Source organism: Prionailurus viverrinus, chromosome C1, assembly GCF_022837055.1.
Source record: "Prionailurus viverrinus isolate Anna chromosome C1, UM_Priviv_1.0, whole genome shotgun sequence".
NCBI lineage: Eukaryota > Metazoa > Chordata > Mammalia > Carnivora > Felidae > Prionailurus > Prionailurus viverrinus.
In genome coordinates, this window is record NC_062568.1 from 128,938,006 (window position 1) to 128,958,272 (window position 20,267).

The 20,267-nt window shown below is 35.6% G+C and overlaps 1 protein-coding gene across 1 annotated transcript in view; it reads right to left on the reverse strand.

Annotated features, from left to right (window-relative positions):
* The window catches only part of AGL (amylo-alpha-1, 6-glucosidase, 4-alpha-glucanotransferase), an 85,591-nt gene that overhangs the window by 14,868 nt on the left and 50,456 nt on the right, over positions 1 to 20,267 (reverse strand). Inside the window, exons 22-28 of the mRNA XM_047869432.1 lie at positions 18,742 to 18,878; positions 18,360 to 18,493; positions 16,900 to 17,075; positions 12,732 to 12,834; positions 9,204 to 9,429; positions 7,859 to 7,970; positions 497 to 632 (exon numbers count right to left, since the gene is read on the reverse strand). Of these exons, the coding sequence (XP_047725388.1) occupies positions 497 to 632; positions 7,859 to 7,970; positions 9,204 to 9,429; positions 12,732 to 12,834; positions 16,900 to 17,075; positions 18,360 to 18,493; positions 18,742 to 18,878 (1,024 nt within the window). The remainder of the gene's footprint in view (positions 1 to 496; positions 633 to 7,858; positions 7,971 to 9,203; positions 9,430 to 12,731; positions 12,835 to 16,899; positions 17,076 to 18,359; positions 18,494 to 18,741; positions 18,879 to 20,267) is intronic.

Genomic DNA, 20,267 nt, shown 5'->3' on the forward strand with positions numbered 1-20,267 from the left:
AATAAGAAAAGAGTTTCTCAGACTTGATACTATATTAAGCATTTAAAACCATAAAAAGAAATAATGGGAGAAAAGACAAAAAAAATTAGGAGGATAAAAGGTTCAGAAATTAAAAGTATTTCAAAAAGGACTGGGTAATGGGGTGTTTTCTATATGCATGAAAGATGGGCATCATGAAATGTTTACAATGAAAGCATTTTAGGTTAAGATCTTAACCACAGGGATAACGAATCATAATAATAACGAATCACTCCTTTGAGGTGCTTGTCGGGAATCACCCCATGAGAACTCCCTGAAAAGAACAGACAGCTTTCCTTGATGACTTGTAATAAGAGAGTTGCGTGTGTGTGCTGTGGGAGAGGAGGGAGTGGATGAAGGGAGGGAGATTTTGACCGATTTAATATGAAGACTTCATGGTTAATAGAATAAAAGATTCCATAAGTATGTGGTTTTAAAAAGGGTATAATTATATATGCACAATACAAATAAATACTACCTTGGAGTGGCTGGGATTCCTCTGTTTCTGGCTCTGTCACTTTCTCCCATTTTATCCATCCATGTGCCGCAATTTAAGCGATTTCCTCCATAAACAAATCCTGTTTCTTCGTCAACACCTGCAGTTACATTGAAGCCTAGAAAAGCAAAATAAAACATTTATAAAATCTGAAAGGAATACAACAAACTAGGATAACTACTCTGGAGAGCACTGTGCTAATGCCTTAAAAGCTGAAGACATGTATGTTCTACCACAGAGTAGTTTCACTTCTAGACACATACTTTAGAGAAATCTTTACCCATGTGCATATGAAGGTATGCACAAGGATATTCAATGCAACACTGTATTAGCAAGAAAATAAATAACTGCTGAGCAGAGAAGGGAATAAACACTGTGGTTTATTCATACAGTGTAAAACTCTCTATACCATTTCAAATTAATGAACTAGATTTACATGAATCATAATGTGCAAAACCCCAAAACAAAATGATTGAGCAAACAAGTTGCAACATAGGCATAAGATACCTTTTCTTAAAAGTTTAAAATATAGACAGTACTAATATATATATTCATATAGGTCTATATGACTATGTCTAATATGATAATATTTAAAACATATAGTTATGTGTATATATTATAGTCTGAATACATATATAATGTATAATATACTGAATACATACTATATAATATACTGAATATATACTACATAATACATATGTAATTTACACATACTCAAACACAAACTCATAAAATTCAAAACATAAATGGAAATAATAAACACTGATTCTAGCATAGTCATTAATTATAGAGAGGGAGGGAAGAGAGAGAGAGATGAAGCTCTACATACAATTCTGATGGTTTATTTTCAACACAAAACAGAAAGATCTGAAGAAAATATGATCAAATGTTAATATCTGCCTAATTTTATTTCTAGGTTTCAAGGTGTAATTTATATTTTTCTCTAACTGGAATGCTTTACAATTAAATCTAAAAATTAAAATAATTCAGAGATATCACAAAAAATGTTCTTTTAAGTATAAAATCTATATCTATTTAGTGTCCTAACTGAAAGATAAAAAAGTATCAGTGATTTTTACCAGTTCAATCATGTATACAATTTGTATGTTACCACCACAAACAATAAATTAACTAAATGAGGTTTTAACTACTTTTTTTTTTTTTTTTTTTGAGAGAGCTTGAGTGAGTGAGGGGCAGAGAGGGGGAGAGAGAGAGAATCCCACAAGGGGCAGAGAGAGAGGGAGAGAGAGAGAATCCCGAAGCAGGGCTCCAGCTCACCTGATATGGGGCTTAAACTCACCCGATATGGGCCAGGACCTGAGCCAAAGTTGGATGCTTAACTGACTGAGCCACCCAGGCGTCCCTAACTACTGTTTAAAATGTAATTTAGAACATGCAAGAAGGAATATAAGTTTTTGAGTTTACGTCAAAATTTGCCAATGACTTAGTGAGTTATCCGAAATAGCTGAAATAGATCACTTAAAAAGATGGTCATTTTACAGTAAAAACAATAGTGTTTAAAAAAAGAGCAACAAGAGTCCATAGTCCTATTACCCTAAGAAAAACTATTACATTTATGTATTCCTTTCTAATCTTTTCACAGAATAGTAATATTTTCATAAATAAATCCAACTATTTTTCATGTATTAGATTCAACACCCATATAGTTCTTAATATTCAAATAATATTACACAAATTATAAAAATTATAATCATTACAAATTATTGAATTTTTCATTCAAGTAAATGTAAACAGGGGCGCCTGGGTAGCTCAGTGATCCACAGTTCATGAGATCTCAACAGTTCATGTGATCTCACAGTTCATGGGATCAAGTCCCATGTGGGGATTCTCGCCTCCTGTCTGCCCCTCCCCCTCTCATACACACATTCTCTCTAACATCAAAACAAAACAAATGAAGTCAATTTAAACATTTCCTCTTAGACATAATTATTTTATTCTTTTCTGTGATTATAAGCAAAGTTATGATCAGTATCATGTAATATGGACTTTTTGTGTTTTAGGTTATTTCATAGACTAGATTCCCAGAAATGGAATACATTTATGAACAAAAACATGTGAATATTTTGTATCTCATAAAATATATGTGGATCTCTCTCTCTCTCTCTCCAAGTTGCTTTTGAAGAAGAATGAGTCAATTTGCAATACCATCAGTAGTATCTGAATATCTCTCAAAACTAAAATCTATTATTTGTTACTGTTTGCTATGGATTGAATTGTGTAAATGCCCAAATTCATATGTTGAAATCTTAACCCCAGTACATCAGAATGTGACTTTATTTGCACACAGGAATTTAAAAAGTTAATCACATTTGGGGCACCTGGGTGGCTTAGTCGATTAAGTGTCCGACTTTGGCTCAGGTCATGATTTCAGTTTGTGAGTTCGAGCCCTGCATTAGGCTCTGTGCTGACACCTCAGAGCCTGGAACCTGCTTTGGATTCTGTGTCTCCTTCTCTCTCTGCCCCTCCCCCACTTGTGCTCTGTCTCTGTCTCTCAAAAATAAATAAATGTAAAAACAAATTTTTTTTAAAAAAGTTAATCACATTAAAATAAGGGCATTAGCTTGGGCTTTAATCCAATTTGACCAGTATCCTTATAAGATGAGGAATTTTGTGCACAGACAATGCACAGAAGGAAGCTGATGTGAAGATACAGGGAAAACACCATGTAACCATGAATATGGCCATCTACAAGCCATGGAGAAAGACCTGGAACAGATCCTTCTTTCATAGACCGAAGGTTGAGTCAACCCTGCCAACACCTAAATTTTGGACTTCTAGCCTCTAGGACTGATAGACAATATATTTCTGTCATTTAAGGCACCCAGTGTGTGGTACTTTGTTATCCTAGTCCCAGCAAATGAATACATTGGTTTTTTTGCTAATAATAAACAGTAGACTTATAGAACTCACTATGTGCCATGTACTGCTCTAAGTGCTTTAACATACATATTTCATTGAATCCTCGTATCAACCTTAGGGGGTAGGTGCTGCTATTATCTCCCTTTTACAAATGTAGAAGAGAGAGGCAAAGAGAAGTTAAAACTTATCCAAGGGAACACAGCTAGAAAATGAGCAGAGATGGGATTTTTAAGATAGCAAGTCTGCGTCTAGCATTGGCGCTTTCATTCACGCTCTGTTGTCTCATGATAATTTAGTGGAGGAAAAATGGTGACCAACTTTAATATGAATTTGTTTGAGTGCCGGTAAGACTGACTGACTGCTTATCTCATGTTTATTAATGGACTATCCATGTCCTTGGGCAAACTACTTGTCTGCCTCCCCTTCTTATTTCCTGAACTGTGAGCTAGGGATAGAGGTACTAGCCTCTGGAAAATGTTTGCAAAGTAAAACACAAAGGCAAGGAGGCTTTTAATTTATCTGATATTAAATATATGACAATAATTGGATATTAAATACATGGCAATAATTGGATAATCAATGGTTAGTGATTTTCCTCTCAGAGATTTAGTGGAGCAAGAGAAACATACACAAAAAGGTACAGGGGTTAAAATAACTGTAAAAGGACAGGTTGCTTTAAATGTACAAAAAAAGTAACAAAGAAATCATATTTTTGTAGTTTCTGATGAAATGGCAAAATATCCCAGGCTATGGGATCTCTCCCCAAAATCACCCCTAGAGAAACTACAGAACTGAATGTGAGGTACTGATTTGAAAAATTCACATAATTTTTGGGAGAAACTGACAAAAACAAGTGAAACCTGACCAGCCACTCTTGGGCTTTCACTCTATCTAGGCTTTTAATGTTGTTGTGTTATAAGCTAACGAGGTTGCCTCTTTTCAGAGCTGTATGGAGTTACTACTAATCAAGGGAACATGAGCTTATTGAGAAGAAGAAAACATTAGATACCAGATGAATCTAACCACTCTAAAAGGAAAAGAAGCAGGGTGCCTGTCTGGCTCAATTGGTAGAGTGTGGGACTTTTGATCTTGGGGTTGTGAGTTCAAGCCTCATTTTGGGTAAGACATTACTTAAAAATAAAACCTTTAAGGGGTGCCTGGGTGCCTAGGTCAGTTAAGCGTCCGACTCTTGATTTCAGCTCAGGTCATGATCTCATGGTTCGTGAGTTTGAGCCCAGTGTCTGGATTTGTGCTGACAGCATGGAACCTATTTGAGATTCTCTCTTTCCCCCTCTCTCTGTGCTCCTACCCCATTCTATCTCTCTCTCTTTCAAAAATAAAATAAACATTCAAAAAAATTAAAAAGAAAAAAGAAAAACACTTGAAGATAGTGTTCACATCACAATAAAAACAACTATAGCAACTTATAGATCATTTTTTACCAGGCACTATTCTGAGAGGTTTCATAAGTAACAAATAAATGAGATTAACTCATTGAACTAACTCAAATAAATAAATTTGAAGGATGTTGTAGGAGATATGGAAAGAAAAGATGATCAAATTGCACATAAAAGTTTACTGCTGTAGAATATATGAGGACCCCTTGAAATCAACAAGAAAAATACAGGAATGCTAAAAGAAAGATAAAGGCAAAGAACATGAAAGAACAATTTATAGAAAAGGAAACTTTCTAAAAAGGATATTAACATATGAATAATGCTCAAATTCACCAGTGATAGGAGAATCACAAGTAACAACAATTACATGTTGCTTTACACCCATGAGATTAGTGGACAATGCGGGTGGGCACAGAAGAAGCCACTTTGTCAGTGGGAATACAGACTGGCATAATAATTATGGAAATAAATTTGGTAGTATTTAATCAAAGAGCATAAGAGTATAGTATATATAGCTCTGATACAGCAATGCTAAGTGAAATAAGCCCGACACAAAAGGACAAATACTGCATGATTCCATGTACATGAGGCATGTAGAATAGTCAAATTTACAGAGGCACAAAGTAGAATAGTGGTTATTAGAGATGAGGGAGGAGGGAATGAGGAGTTATTGTTTACTGGGTACAGAGTTTCAGTTTAAGATGATGAAAAGTTCTGGAGATGGATAGTGATGATGGTTTCATAATAACGTGAATGTACTTAAAGCCATTGTACACTTAAAATTATACATTTTATGGTAAAATGCTAAACATGTTATGTGGATTTTGCTACATACACAAGAAACCTCAATAGTGGAAAAAACCAACACTCCAATTAAAAAATGGGCAAAAGACACAGACATTTCATCCAAAAGAGATACAAATGGCAAATAAGCACATGAATGGATGTTCAATACCATTGGTCATTAGGGAAATGCAAATTAAAACCACAATGGGTAGTGGTGTACCCAACTATCAGAACAGCTTAAAAAAAGTGATTAACGTCAAATGCTGCTGAGGATGTGGAGAAGCTGGATCTCTCAAGTTTGCGGAAGGGAATGTAAAATGGTACACCACTTTGGAAAAGAGTTTGGCAGTTTCTTATAAAACAAAATCCATACTTACCATATGACCCAATCACATTCTCAGGCATTTGTCCCAGAGAAATAAAAATTTATGTTCATACAAACACCTGTATATAAATGTTCATATTAGCTTTATTTATATTAACCAAAAAATGGAAATAACCAAAATGTCCTTCAACAGATGAATGTTACATCCAGGAAAGAGAATACTACTGAGCAATAAAAAGGAATAAATTACTGATACATGCAACAGCTTGGATGGACCTCAAAGGGAATATGCTTAGTGAAAGAACTTATCTCAAAAATTTACATGCTATATGATTCCACTTATATACATTCTTAAAATGACAAACTACAGACTCTTAATTACAGAGAACAAACTGAGGGTAGATGGGGGGGTAGGGGAGAGGGGAAAATGGGTGAAGGGCATTGAGGAGGGTACTTGTTGGGATGAGCACTGGGTACTGTATATAAGCCAATGTGACAATAAATTATATTAAAAAAATAAAAATTAAAAAATTAAAAAATGACAAGACTATAGAGATGCAGAACAGATTAGTAGTTGCCAGAGACCAGGGACTGTTGGTGTGACTCTTAAGGGGTAGCACAAAGAAGACATTTCTATATATTGATTGTGGTAGCGATTACATGAAGTTACACATGGGGCAAAATTACACAGAGCCATGCACACACATGTACACACACAAATGAGTTAATGTAAGAATGGTGAAAATTGAATATGGTCTAGTTAACAGTATTGAACTAATGTCAGCTTCCCGATTTTGATATTGTATTACAGTAAGATATAGATAAAATAGATAAGATATCCTCATTGGGGTAGCTGGATGAAGGCCTCAGTATACTCTTATGTGTCATTTTTACAGCTTTCTATCAATCTCTAATTCTTTCAAAATTAAAAAGTTAAAATCTACATGCACATAAAGCAGTATATGTTTCACAGAACAATATATAAATATACAGCAAATGTATATGTATTGTATGCCCTGCATGTGTCTTTATATTACTTCCTGTACAGAATGTCTCTAGAGGGAATGGATAATAAAATAAATTGTCATTAGCCTTGCATTGGCTGATGATGATAGTGTGCCATAAAAATAGGAACATGATAAACTTAAAAGAGGTTAGAAACGTAGGTCTATTTTAACTCTGTAGACAAAGCTTTTTACAAAAAGAATCTTATAAGAGCCTAAGTTACAGAGAAAGATTGTGGACAAAATCCTAGCTCTGCCACTTAGTAGCTGTGTGACTCTGGGCAAGCTACTCTGCTTCGGTCATCTTATCAATACACCTGGGAACAGTATAATGCATCCCCAATGTTCTTGGGAGTGTTAAATGGGAATAACATAGGTAAAGTAGTTAGCACAATGCCCAGCACATAGTAAGCCCTCATTTATTATGCTTATAAATGCAACCACCAAAATTACCTTTTAAATTGGCTGGCAAAAAGATACAAAATTAAAAAGATATAAAATTTTATCTTTCCTCTAGAAACTAAAACTAAACCGGTGAGATCAGGAACTGTGTTAATCTTTCTCATTGTTGTATTTTGAAGTTTCACACACAAATAAAATATTTGTCAAATACATGAACAATTAGGGGCTCCTGGGTGGCTCAGTCAGTTAAGCGTATGACTCTTGGTTTCAGCTCATGTTATGATCTCACAGTTTGTGGGATAGAGCCCCACAATGGGCTTTGTGCTGACAATGCGGAATCTGCTTGGGATTCTCTCTCTCTCTCTCTCTCTCTCTCTCTCTCTCTCTCTCCTTCTCTCTCTCTCTCTCTCTCTCTCTCTCCTTCTCTCTCTCTCTCTCTCTCTCCTGCTCTCTCTCTCTCTTAAAACAAACAAACTTAAAAAAATACATGAACAATTACAAGGTTTAATTCCACCTCATCAGTAAATCTTTACTATGTAAAGTTATGTACCTTCATCCTTCATGTTTCGATCTATCTGTGGCCCAGCATTCCTTTCTCGGAACTGTATGCCCTGCATATGTCTTTGCATTACTTCCTGTATTACTTCAAACAATGGCTGATCCTGTTTGAGATACAATGGATGTTATTTTTGTTAGAAACTGCATTTTTCTTACCTTTTCCCAAATCCCACAACTGTAGTTTTGTGAAAACATATTTTCCTCTGGAAGAGAAATGGGGTGGGACTGGGGAAGGAAGCTCCTATATCCCACATTAAACAGTCAGCCTCTGGCATATGAATATTTAACATACTGTAGTTTCAACTATTCATGTCTGTGATATGAAATAGTTTGTAATTTTGCTGACACATGAAAATGAATCTTGTGAGTTTGTATAGTTTCTGTTCAAGTGAACTGTGCAGATAATAAATGTATCTAGCTTCTACAGAAGCTACAGAAATCTAAATTGGCATTGTTTTTACGCATCCACATATATAGTAACAGGGATAAATTACATGGTAAAGTGACACTTTAGGTAAAAACTTTTTTTGACAAATGCTCTTTGAATACTTCATGACAAAAATTTCATGGGGGCACAGATGTCTGCTAACTTTAAGATGTTTTAGAAGTTCTCCACAATCACATACCAAACAAACTATAATATAAAGGTGGATCAGAAATGGCAAAAGTACATAATCTTTGTACATTATTGACTGGGAAGAAAACCACTCAAAACGTTTATTTTTTCTGCACTGTTCACAAGGTGAGGGCATTGTGGTTTGGTGATCAGGCTCTCCGCAACCTTGTTCACCCTTTCCACTATCTCTTATTACCTTGCAGGTGCCCTACACAAAAAGTCAAACTAGACTGAGCATCATGTCCTAAATGTGCTTCAATCCACCCTGCACTTTATTTTTCCTTTCATCTTTGATGTTTTCTCACAACTTCCCTCATCTCTGCTGAAATCCTACTCCCCTTTTAAGGTTCAGTTGAGGTGAAATTTTAGCTACTTTATGAAGTCCTCACTAAGAACCAACTACCTATTAGATTCTCTCTCTCTCTCTTTTATGCATGGCATTTCCTATACACCTTTTTTGTAATGACCATAATATGTATATGTTATCTTTTCTACCATGTTGCAAGTTCCTTCCTTGAACTTGAAGTTTGAACTTGCACTTGAAGATAAGAAGCAGTCTTATCACTGCAATCTTTCAAAGTCCTAGCAGGTGCTAAACAAATACCAATACTTGAATTCTTCAGATCTGGATTCTTAATTACATGCACTTTTATATTTTATACACTTTTACAGCTAGAAGTCATTTTTCGGGAAAAAGAAATTATTTTAAGATGATTTTTACCAGTGTGCCGGCAGACAAAGGAGCAGAATCATCTGTAGGATACATTCTGGAAACTGGGCACTTGAGAATGTCTAGGCCATTGGGAACGAATTTACAATAATCCTGAACACACTGTAGCCACCACCACACAGCATCCCGGCAATTGTATCTGGCATAAGTTCCTTCGCCCAGGAGATTAGGAATGAGACCGTGTCTCAGGGTACCAGCAAATGCTAAAATAATATTCCTAAAACAACAGAATTAGGTGGATCATTTGATATGAAAACAATCAGTTAAAAAATTTTAAGTCCCTTTTTGTGACTACTATTCCTGCCCTTCTTTGAAATTTCATGGAGAAGTGGCCATAATATGATACATCAAGCACTGAATTAAAGGCCAGAAACCTTGATCCTAGCCCTGGCTTTTTCTCTGACAATCTTACCTTCTCTGGGATAGTTTTTTTTAATCTGTGGATTTAGGGATTGGACTGGGTGGTTTTTAGGGCCCCTCATATCTCTAGATTCTACTTTTGAAATCTGTGGTATTTCAAAATCTAAGTAACTATGAAATGAACTTTATTATTTTAATAGCAGATATGAAGAGCAGAGCAAATATGTAAGAAAATAAATGAGTAAAAGTTGACCTTGAAAATCACGATTTATTTTCAAAAACTGGTAGAGAATACATCTTTTAAAGTATTATTGTACTGTCATATACCAAATGACAACTTTGTAAGATGGCATATTGCATTCTAAAATCTAAGACATAAGAAATAAGAAGACTGAGGTTTAAAACCTAGCATTGCCATCTGTATGACCTAGGAAAAGTCATTTAAAATGTCTGGCCTCAGTGCTTTTTGCCTAAACCATTTGGAAATTTAATTAGTTTTGTGTCTCAGTTTAATGCCTGTCTCTTAAATAATAGTGCAATAAAAATCCTTCTTATATCCTGCAGCACAAAAGTGTTAGTATGGATAGTGACAGTTCCAATTAATAAAAGGTCAGAATGCAGGAATCTTAGCCATCCAGAACAATGTCACACACTTGAAAGTTGAATACAAAGACTTCTGTCCATGAATGTCTCTGCAGAAGGAGGAAGTAGAACTCTCTGTGGTAGAGATAGCCATGTGTCCACCAAAATGGCTTTCCCCCATGTCCCAACCTACTTTAGAGCTGGCTGTGACCAGATTACTGGATTCTAAGGCAAACATGTGAATAGAACTGATGTATGTTAAGTGCACAGAACAGGTGCATTTTCCTTAGGCTCTTTCCCTCTCTGCCAGCTGATTGGAGAGTAGTACTCAGAGGCCCTAGGAGATGGTCAATCCTCAAGATGAAGGAGCCTGTATCCTTGAATCACTATGTGGAAAGCTGCCTCCTGAACACCCATTTGGGGCGAGAAGCAAGAAATAAATTTCGTCTGTGAAAAACCATTTAAGTTTATAAAGAAAAAACATTTTTTTTTAATATTTATTTTTGAGATAGAGAAAGAGACAGAGTGTGAGCGGGGGAGGTGGAGAGAGAGAGAGGGAGACACAGAACCCAAAGCAGGCTCCAGGCTCCAAGCCATCAGCACAGAGCCTGATGTGAGGCTTGAACTCACGAGCCATGAGATCATGACCTGAGCCAAAGTCAGATGATTAACCGACTGAGCCACCCATGTGCCCTAGGAGTTTATAATTTATATAGCAGCTAGTACTACCCTAACACATACATTATCCTCTTGGAATCATCTAGATCAGGGTAGGCAACCTTTTTTCTGTAAAGGACCAGAAAGTAAATATTTTAGGCTTTGTTGGCCATATATATGGTCTCAATCATGTATTCTTCTTTTTTAAATGACTCTTTAAAAAGGTAAAAATTATTCTTTGCCCCAGGTGATACAAAATAGGTGGTAGGCCATATTTCATTGACCCCTGATCTAGACAGTCATATGTAAAATTGAGAAGGAGAAATTGTTGGTAGTATATAGAAGTGATAATTGAGAGCCCAGATAACAATGAAAATGATAATAATGATTAAAAAATTAACATTTGTGTAACGTATGTGACAGATACTGTTCTAGACGCTATAACTGTATAGCTCATTTAATCTTCACAAAACCCCTGTAGGTTAAGTACTATCACCATTTTACGGAGAGTACAACAAAGATAAATAATGTGTCAGCTGGTAGTTTGGAACCAGGATTAGAACCTGGCAGTCTGGCCGAAACCCAATTTCTTAGCCATTGTGCTGAATTCTGATGTTCCATTTCCTACTTTTTAATCATGGTAATTTAGAGCATTTGGGGAAGAAGCAAACAGCGTCCCAAATCTCTACAGCCCCACAATGGTCTCTTTAGTCAATAAGAAATGATCTTATTATATTAGGTTAGCAGGGAAGAATATGATACATTTCAGATGCCTACTTAGAAATTTGCAATTTTAAAAGGATTGAAAACAAAACTTTTGTCATTTGAAGAGGCAAATTTCAGTTATTTTCTGAATGACATCAAAACAAGGTATCATATAAATGCTTTTTTTGCTGAAAGTTTTAACTTGTAGAGCAGTGCTGTCAAACTTTAGCCTTGGGCTGCTGAAAATCACCTGGAAAACACAGATTTCTACCTGGTACTCTGCCCTCTCTATCCCCACATTCGGAGGTCCAGCATAAGGATCAAGAATTTACATTTCTAACAAGTCCTCAGATGACGGTGACACTGCTGGTTGGTGGCACTGAGTTGTGCTCATTTGAGCAGCACTGCTATAATAGCCTCTCTTTTCTGCCTTTGGTAGTTCCATTCATACGATTGTGACATTAAGAAACACTATTTTAAATCTAAAAAAACATAAAACTGGAGGTTCCAAGGCCTGACAACAGATAGAGGAAAAGCTGATACTACAATTCTTTCTACAGGACTCAGTGTTCATTATAGAAGGAAAAAAATGATAAAATTCAAATTTTACCTAAAGGTGAATCTGAGTTCTTATAGTTAATTCAGGCAGAGAAGTTTTATTCTTTAGTGAGTGATGTTAGTAACATGGTTAAATATTTTTTAGTTTTACTGAAATCAGCAAATGCTGAAGATAACCTGACCTATAACATGAAGGACTAGAACTTAGTAACTTCAAAAATTTTCACGACTTTGAAATTCTGTGATCTTATTAAATGAACATGTATAAAATAAAATAGGGGCACCTGGGTGACTCAGTCGGTTCAGCGTCTGACTTAGCTCAGGTCATGATCTCACAGCTCGTGAGTTCGAGTCTAGTGTCAGGCTCTGTGCTGACAGCTCAGAACCTGGAGCCTGCTTCGGATTCATTCTCTCTCTCTCTCTCTCTCTCTCTCTCTCTCTCTCTCTCTCTCTGCCCCTCCCCCCTCATACTCTGTTTCTTTCTCTCTCTTTCTCAAAAGTAAATACACATTAAAAAATATTAAAAAAAAAAAAAAAACACCTAAGGAAAACCTACCTCCCAACTGTTACAAATAGTTGGCAAGGAGGAAGGTTTGAAGAGCATGTGAAAAACATTTAGACACAAACTTGCGCTCCAACTCTTTAGAGATCTCCTACCTGGCCTCCAAATAGCGTCCAGTAATCAGCAGTAGACCTCTCAGTGCAATAAAAGTATCCCTTCCCCAGCAGCGGAAAATACCAGAAGAAAAATGAGGTAAACCTAATAGAAAACACAACAAAGTAATATATTAATAATACACCCAAGCCCCTATGAACTCCATTACTATAAGCCAGTTGCTTTAAGTGTGGGGGACAAGAATAAGCTATAGGGAGTCTGCAAGCCCTCTAAAATTATATGCAAAATGTGTGATGTATTTATACCTACATCAACTTTTGTGTGATGAGGTTCCATATGCTTATTACTTTCTTAAGGGAATCCATGATTTTGAAGATATTAAGAATCAAGGACTGGAGAGGGATACTTACCTGAATTGATTAGAATGTGAGTCTTTAAACTTTAAAGATAAACTTTCTTTTAATAAGTTAAAGCTAAATTGAAATCAGAGATCTAGTATTTAACATATAAACAAACAATACAGCATTAATTATATATATATATATATATATATATATATATATATATATATTTTGAGTAACACAAGTGGGAAAGTTTAATAAAGTGAAAAGTACACTCTCCAGATATGAGAACAGATAAGCTCAAGAAAAAGACAGCTGCACCATATAATGTTAATGATATATTTGAAAAGATTCCACCTGCAATTTAAAGGTAAGAAATTACTCTAAATACAAAATGATTACCTTACTGATATATAATTAAATATGTTTATTAATCTATCAGTCTAGAGACAAACTTTAATACCAAATTTCCCATTAATTCAAAACAACTTAAAAGTGTTAGACTTTGTTAGCCAGTTTTTATAAATGAAAATAAGGATTTCAGGTGCTAAATAACTTGAACATTCTAGGTAACTACAGCCTTTATGCATGAGATAAGACAGGGTGATTGATGGATAAAAGCTACAACTTTTAGATTGAGTTTGGTTTCTTATAAAACAAGTAAAGAATATATTGTTATCTTTATTGGTACCAAAAACAATGATCAGTGGAAAGTAAAGGAAATTAGCATTCCACTCAAAAAAAGAACTATGCTAAAGCATAAATGCAACACATTTTTCAGGAAGGGAAAACTAAGGACATAAAATGTACACAGTGTTCATTCATAACTATCTTCTAAACACTTAACACTATAAGACATTATCTTGTTTGCTTGTTTTCTGGTTTGTTGAATGAATAAATGTCTCTCCATAGTGGAAAATAAGATTCACGACAACAGAAACCTTATCTGGCTTGTTTACCAAACTATATCTATTGCTAAAAGTTGTAACTGGTAAGAAAAAATTATAAAAATTTATTGAATGAATGAAATAAAAGACTAATTATAAAAGGCAAATTGTGGGGTGCCTGGGTGGCTCAGTCAATTAAGCATGTGACTCTTGATTTCTGCTCAGGTCATGATCTCACGATTCGTGAGATCACTCCACGTTGGGCTCTGTGCTGACAGCTCAGAGCCTGCTTGGGATTCTCTCTCTGATCTCTCTCTCCATGCTGGCGTAATCTCTCTCTCTCAAAATAAATAAATAAACAGTTTTTAAAAAAGGTAAGTTGAGAAGTGAAAGAATTTGACTGAGATAAAAGAAAATTTTGGCCATTCCTAAGTATACTTCACAATTTAAGTTTCTGCTTATTGGGTCTTTGCCTTCTTGGAGAGTCGACATTACTTTCTATTAAGAAGGATCAGAACTAAAGGCAATATTAGACGTTTCTTTTCTACATTGTCTCTAAAATAATGGTACAAAATTTCTCTAAACACTTTGTGTATTATTTGCTCATGGTTGATTATTAATATATGGTTTATATACAGTTGATGATTGTAACTTTGATGACAATGAGGACAGTGGACATCTATAATACCACTCTATGCCACACAGACTTCCTGGTACTTTAACCCTTTTAACACTTTGAATAAATTATGAGTATAGATAGATTTAAGGGTGAATTTGAGTTGTTATGCCCTAAAGTACAGGCAATTTGTCTTTGGGAAGAAGTCAAAACTATAAAATCTCTAGCACTGATATGTGGAAATGTTTGCATTAACCTTTTGACCTCTAAGAGTATAGGATTTACCACATATCTTCTGAGTGATTTCTACCTTGTCAATTATTATACAAGTTTACAATTATAACTTTTTTTGGTACTATTGTCACCAAAGACCTTGGTATTCATTTTAAAATGAACCCCCAAAAACCTATCTGCAAAAATGAGCACAGTTCTGTTTTTTGTTAGTATGTAGCATACAGAACAGTCTCTTGGGATACTAGAAGGAAATATCAAAACTTCTATTTATATTTATCAACTTGCCTTTCTGGTTTCTTAAAAATTTTTTTTGACATTTATTTATTTTTTGAGAGGCAGACAGAGAGTGTGAGTGGGGGAGAGGCAGGGAGACAGAGGGAGACACAGAATCTGAAGCAGGCTCCAGGCTCTGAGCTGTCAACACAGAGCCTGATGGGGGGCTTGAACTTATGAACTATGAGATCATGACCTGAGCCAAAGTCAAATGCTTAACTGATTGAGCCACCCAGGTGCCCCATTACCTTTTTAGTTTCTATTTTTATTTTACACTGTACAAGATTATATCAGATATCATAACATATCAATATACCAGTTATGATACCAGTATATCAGTATATTTATTTTGGGAGTGCTTAACAATAGCAGTGCATAGTCAAGAATGTTGAGATCACTATACTGTGTAATAGGCTTCTAAGCAGTGGGCTTTATTATTTATTTATTTATTTATTTAAAAAAATTTTTTTTAACATTTACTCATTTTTTTGAGACAGAGAGAGACAGAGCATGAATGGGGGAAGGGCAGAGAGAGAGGGAGACACAGAATCTGAAACAGGCTCCAGGCTCTGAGCTGTCAGCACAGAGCCCAACGCGGGGCTCGAACTCACGGACCGCGAGATCATGACCTGAGCCGAAGTCAGACGCCCAACCGACTGAGCCACCCAGGCGCCCCAGCAGTGGGCTTTAAAACCAAATTCTGCATATCAATTTTTTCCCCACAATGACCCAGTTCAGTTTCATGAGCATCTGCATGAATTCACAGGGGAAATTAAGTACCAGGAGGAGATGATATTGAGTGAAAATCTAAAACATGATTATATAATTAAAACATTCAGAGGATTCATATGATCATTCTAAATGAAAAGTTAATTTCTTTTTTAGTTGTCAGGTCTTAAGAAGTCTTTTTTCTTGGTCTGAGTAGATGCAAATTTAAGGATAAACAGAGGAAATCACATAAGTACTATAATTTTCATCCTGCAATTTGGTATTTTTCAGTTTAGTTTGGGAAGTTTTAAATTCAGTGGTGTTAAGTATTAAGCACTTTCTAGAAATAGCTTGAAATATATTAAAAAGAAAATAAAAGTCTGTTCTTTAGCCTATTTTGCTTACTGAGATTTGTTTCTTGATTCAGGTTTTAATACTACTTGCAGGAAAGGATGCCAACAAACAGAGTTGAAAGAATTTTATTGCAATTAGACACATAATAAAAATTATTTAACATTTGTTTTGTGTTTTGTAACATGTAGAGGATCTTCTTATTATCTCTTGGTAATTTGCAAGGTTGAGTTAATTTTTTTAACTGTTTATTTTTTAGAGAGAGAGAGAGGGAGACAGAAAGCAAGCAGGGGAGGGGTAGAGAGAGAGGGAGACACAGAATCAGAAGCAGGCTCCAGGCTCTGAGTTGTCAGCACAGAGCCCGATGTGGGGCTCGAACTCATGGCACGGACCGTGAGATCATGACCTGAGCTGAAGTTGGATGTTCAACCGAGTCACCCAGGTGCCCCTTGAGTTAATTTTTTAAATTGGGAAAGAAGTATAATATAATGTAAAAGAGTAGTAAAACAAATCTGATAAAAAAAAATACAAAATACTCAGAGTTGGAAAAAATAGAAACATGCAGAAGAAAAGGATTAATGAGCCACAATGAAAACACACAAATAAATGTCTGTTGCACAGTATTAATTAAATAGTAAGCACAATTGTTAGTTTTACAAGTGAATAGCTATGACTAAGCAGTCACATAAAATCTTGGGTAACATCATGAGTTTTTTAAAAAAATTAGTCATTTCCCCATAGCTTTTCCTCTTTGAAAAAATATTGACTGACACATTTTAACCTGTATGTAATTTCTTACCTGCAGCTAGAGATACACAATATTGCTCCTTTTCTTTTGTGATCTCATTTAGCCTATATGGCACATCCATGAGTGAAGGTGAAAGACGTGGCAGAGAAGGGCACTTTCCTACTCCACACATTTGCACTGATCCCAGTGAAAGGTGTTTCACAAAGGTAGAACCATTCTGAACAAAGCTGTAACAAAGTGACCGAGTTTAAAATATTTGTAGAGGGGCACCTAGGTGGCTTAGTCAGCTGAGTGTCTTACTCTTGATTTTGGCTCAAGTCATGATCTCATGGTTCGTGAGATTGAACCCTGAGTCAGGCTCTGTGCTGAGCCTGCTTGGGATTCTTTCCCTTTCTCTGCCCCTCCCCTTCTTGTGCACATTCTCTCTCTTTCTCTCTTTCCTCTCGAATAATAAATACACTTCAAAATATTATTTGTAGAAATGCAAGATTGTGGTGTTCATACCACATACTTGAAATCTACTCTCAACAGATCTTAAGTGTACAATGCAATACTGCTATTTACAGGCACAATGGTACACAGCACATTTCTAGAACTTACTCATCTTGCATACCTACTATTTCAAAATTATTTAGCAGTGTCATTTTATTTGGTTTCTTTCAAAGTCTTTCTACGCAGATGTGTAAAAATGGTAATACTAGTTGAAAACATTTTCAATTTGGTTAGATTTCAGAACTGCTTTCATTTCACCCAATATTACAACTGGCTTTAAGTCCATGACCTTGTTGTGCCAAATGGAAGGAAGGGCTGAAGTTCTGTTCTTTCTGAAATTATGTCCAAATCAATTTGGTGGCTCTTCAGTGGCACATTAGATCTGTAATTTCATTTTAGGGAAATTCATCACTAAAGGCAGATTTCATTCATAATAACAGAATAATTTTTTTCTTAATGAAAAATTAGAAAAAGAACTATATATGCATATTCTTTTAAAAATTTTTTTAAAAACATTTTTATTTATTTTCGAGAGACAGAGCACGAGCAGGGGAGGGGCAGACAGAGAGGGAGACACAGAATCCAAAGCAGGCTCCAGGCTCTGAGCTATCAGCACAGGCCCTGACGCGGGGCTTGAACTCACACACTGTGAGATCATGACCTGAGCTGAAGTCTGACGCTTAACTGACTGAGCTACCCAGGCATATTTTGTATGCATATTCTAAACTTACATCCATTAATGTAACAAGTCAATGAGTAAACAGAAACAAATAATATAAAACAATTAAATTTTCTCATGAACATGTTTTTTTAGCTTTACTGAACAGATTTTAATGGGGATGTTTGTTTTTATATGCTCCAGATTAAAGGATGCAAATATATTTATTATCCACTTACAGACTCTCAGCTCTGAGTCTATGACAATTCCTTACGTTTTGGTCTTTCAAATGTGTGTATAAACTGACTGCATACAGTTTCTACACAAGCATGCCTATTTACTCAAGCTTTGTTGGATATACCTTGACATCTGCTTCCATGCTATATCCAGAAGAGTGGTGTATGCACCGATTAGTATAGCATCAAAGTAGCATGGGATAAGATAACGTGGGATCTGCTTCAGGTAGAAGAACATAGCCTGCAACCATTTACCAACCTGTCATAAAAATAATTTTAGAAGTTAGTTCGGTGTGTTTACAGGCTGGATGCATTTTAAGAGGTAAATCCAAACATGCATCTATTATCTAATAATCCACTAGATTTCCATTTATTAGAATCAGAAGATGATGAAGAAGGGAGGGAAATATTTCAGGTCATAAAACAATGTTAATTTTATAGATACCATAGTAATATAATTTTTATTTGTGTCCTTGTTTTTTTCAGCTAGAACATAGCTTTACTTACTTCAGCAATAGTTCCTGACCGCGAAATAAGCCGGTTACTGACATAGTCAATCATCCAATCTCCAGATCTCAAATTATCACAGAAGGGATGCCCCAAGTCATTCTTTGGTCTTATTTCTGCCAAGACGGACATTAATCCTGAAAATTCATAGAAATATCATGCTGTTATTAGCAGAGGCAACTTGTTCCCATAGCCTGGGCTACTGCTGTCTCTAATGATTTAGGGTGAACACATATAGACGTAGACACAAGGGCTGCAAAGACCACAGTGGCACTTCCCGTGGTTGGAGATAAGTGTGGCAACAGTGGCTGGGCCCAAGATACAAAGACATACTGAAGGGGACTACTGTCATAGGAGCTATGCCGAGCTTTCCAAGATGCTTAACTTCTGGGACTTGTTTTGTTCTTTTGAATTTGAATATTATAATATTCAAAGGCAACTAAATGTCATAGTTTCCCTACCCTAAGGCACTGGGGAAAAATTGGTAAATCTGTGTCTTCTCATAGTGGAAAGTGGTAGATTCATTACTATTCAGGCAATCACAGGACTGGTTTCAGAGAGAACAAGAGCATCTCTGGTAACAATAATAACAAAGCCTGCTTTGGAAAGAATCTTTGAAATATAACAAGAGGTAGCTGGGACTAAACAAACCATCAAGGTGAATATATGGGCATATCCTTAAGTAATACTCAACAGAAACTCATAGAATTCCTATGCATACATAGCAGAGTCTGTTATTTCAATGACAGAACAATAGTACTTCTTTGGTTGCCCAATAATGCAATAATTTCCACCTTAAAAATATTATATTAATAGCCTCACCACGTTCACTTTGACTAAATTTATTTATATATTTAGAATTTAATTTTACTGTGTATGTAGCATGTCTCGAGAAATTGAAAAAATAATTATATAAATTTAAGATGTAGTTCTTTCTCTCAAGGGCCTTTACAACTTTCTTTGGGAAACAAAGCTTAAAACATAAAAAAAAAAAAACAACCAGAAAACAAGACAGTATAAAATAACTTTTCACTTTTGCCCTAGTATTTTAAGGGAAGGCAAACATTGCTCAGCAAATGTGAGCTCCACTTGTTTAATAAGGGTGACATGATGGAGCAGCGTTTTAGAAAAAGAGATCTGATATATCAATGGGATGGGATGATTTGTGGAAGAGGTAACAAGAGGTTGGAAAACAGGTTACTTGGTTTTGCAGACGGGACTTAGTCTTTGAATAGGGTGCTAACTATGAAAATAAAAGGATATGGCATATCACAGAGAACACAGAAAAAAATCCATAGTCATAATCACTGATTAAATAGTGAAGATAAGAGGGATGTATCCAAAAATAGATTCCTGGATTCCAACATGACTGAGTATGTATTATTGTAAGAAGTAGAGAAGAAGAGAAAGGGAATGTGGCTTAGGGGAGAGAAAGTCAGTGAAGTTGGTTGGTTTGATGTAAGTGGATATTGCTATTTAAAAAAATTTTTTTAATGTTTATTTATTTTTGAGAGAGAGAGAGAGAG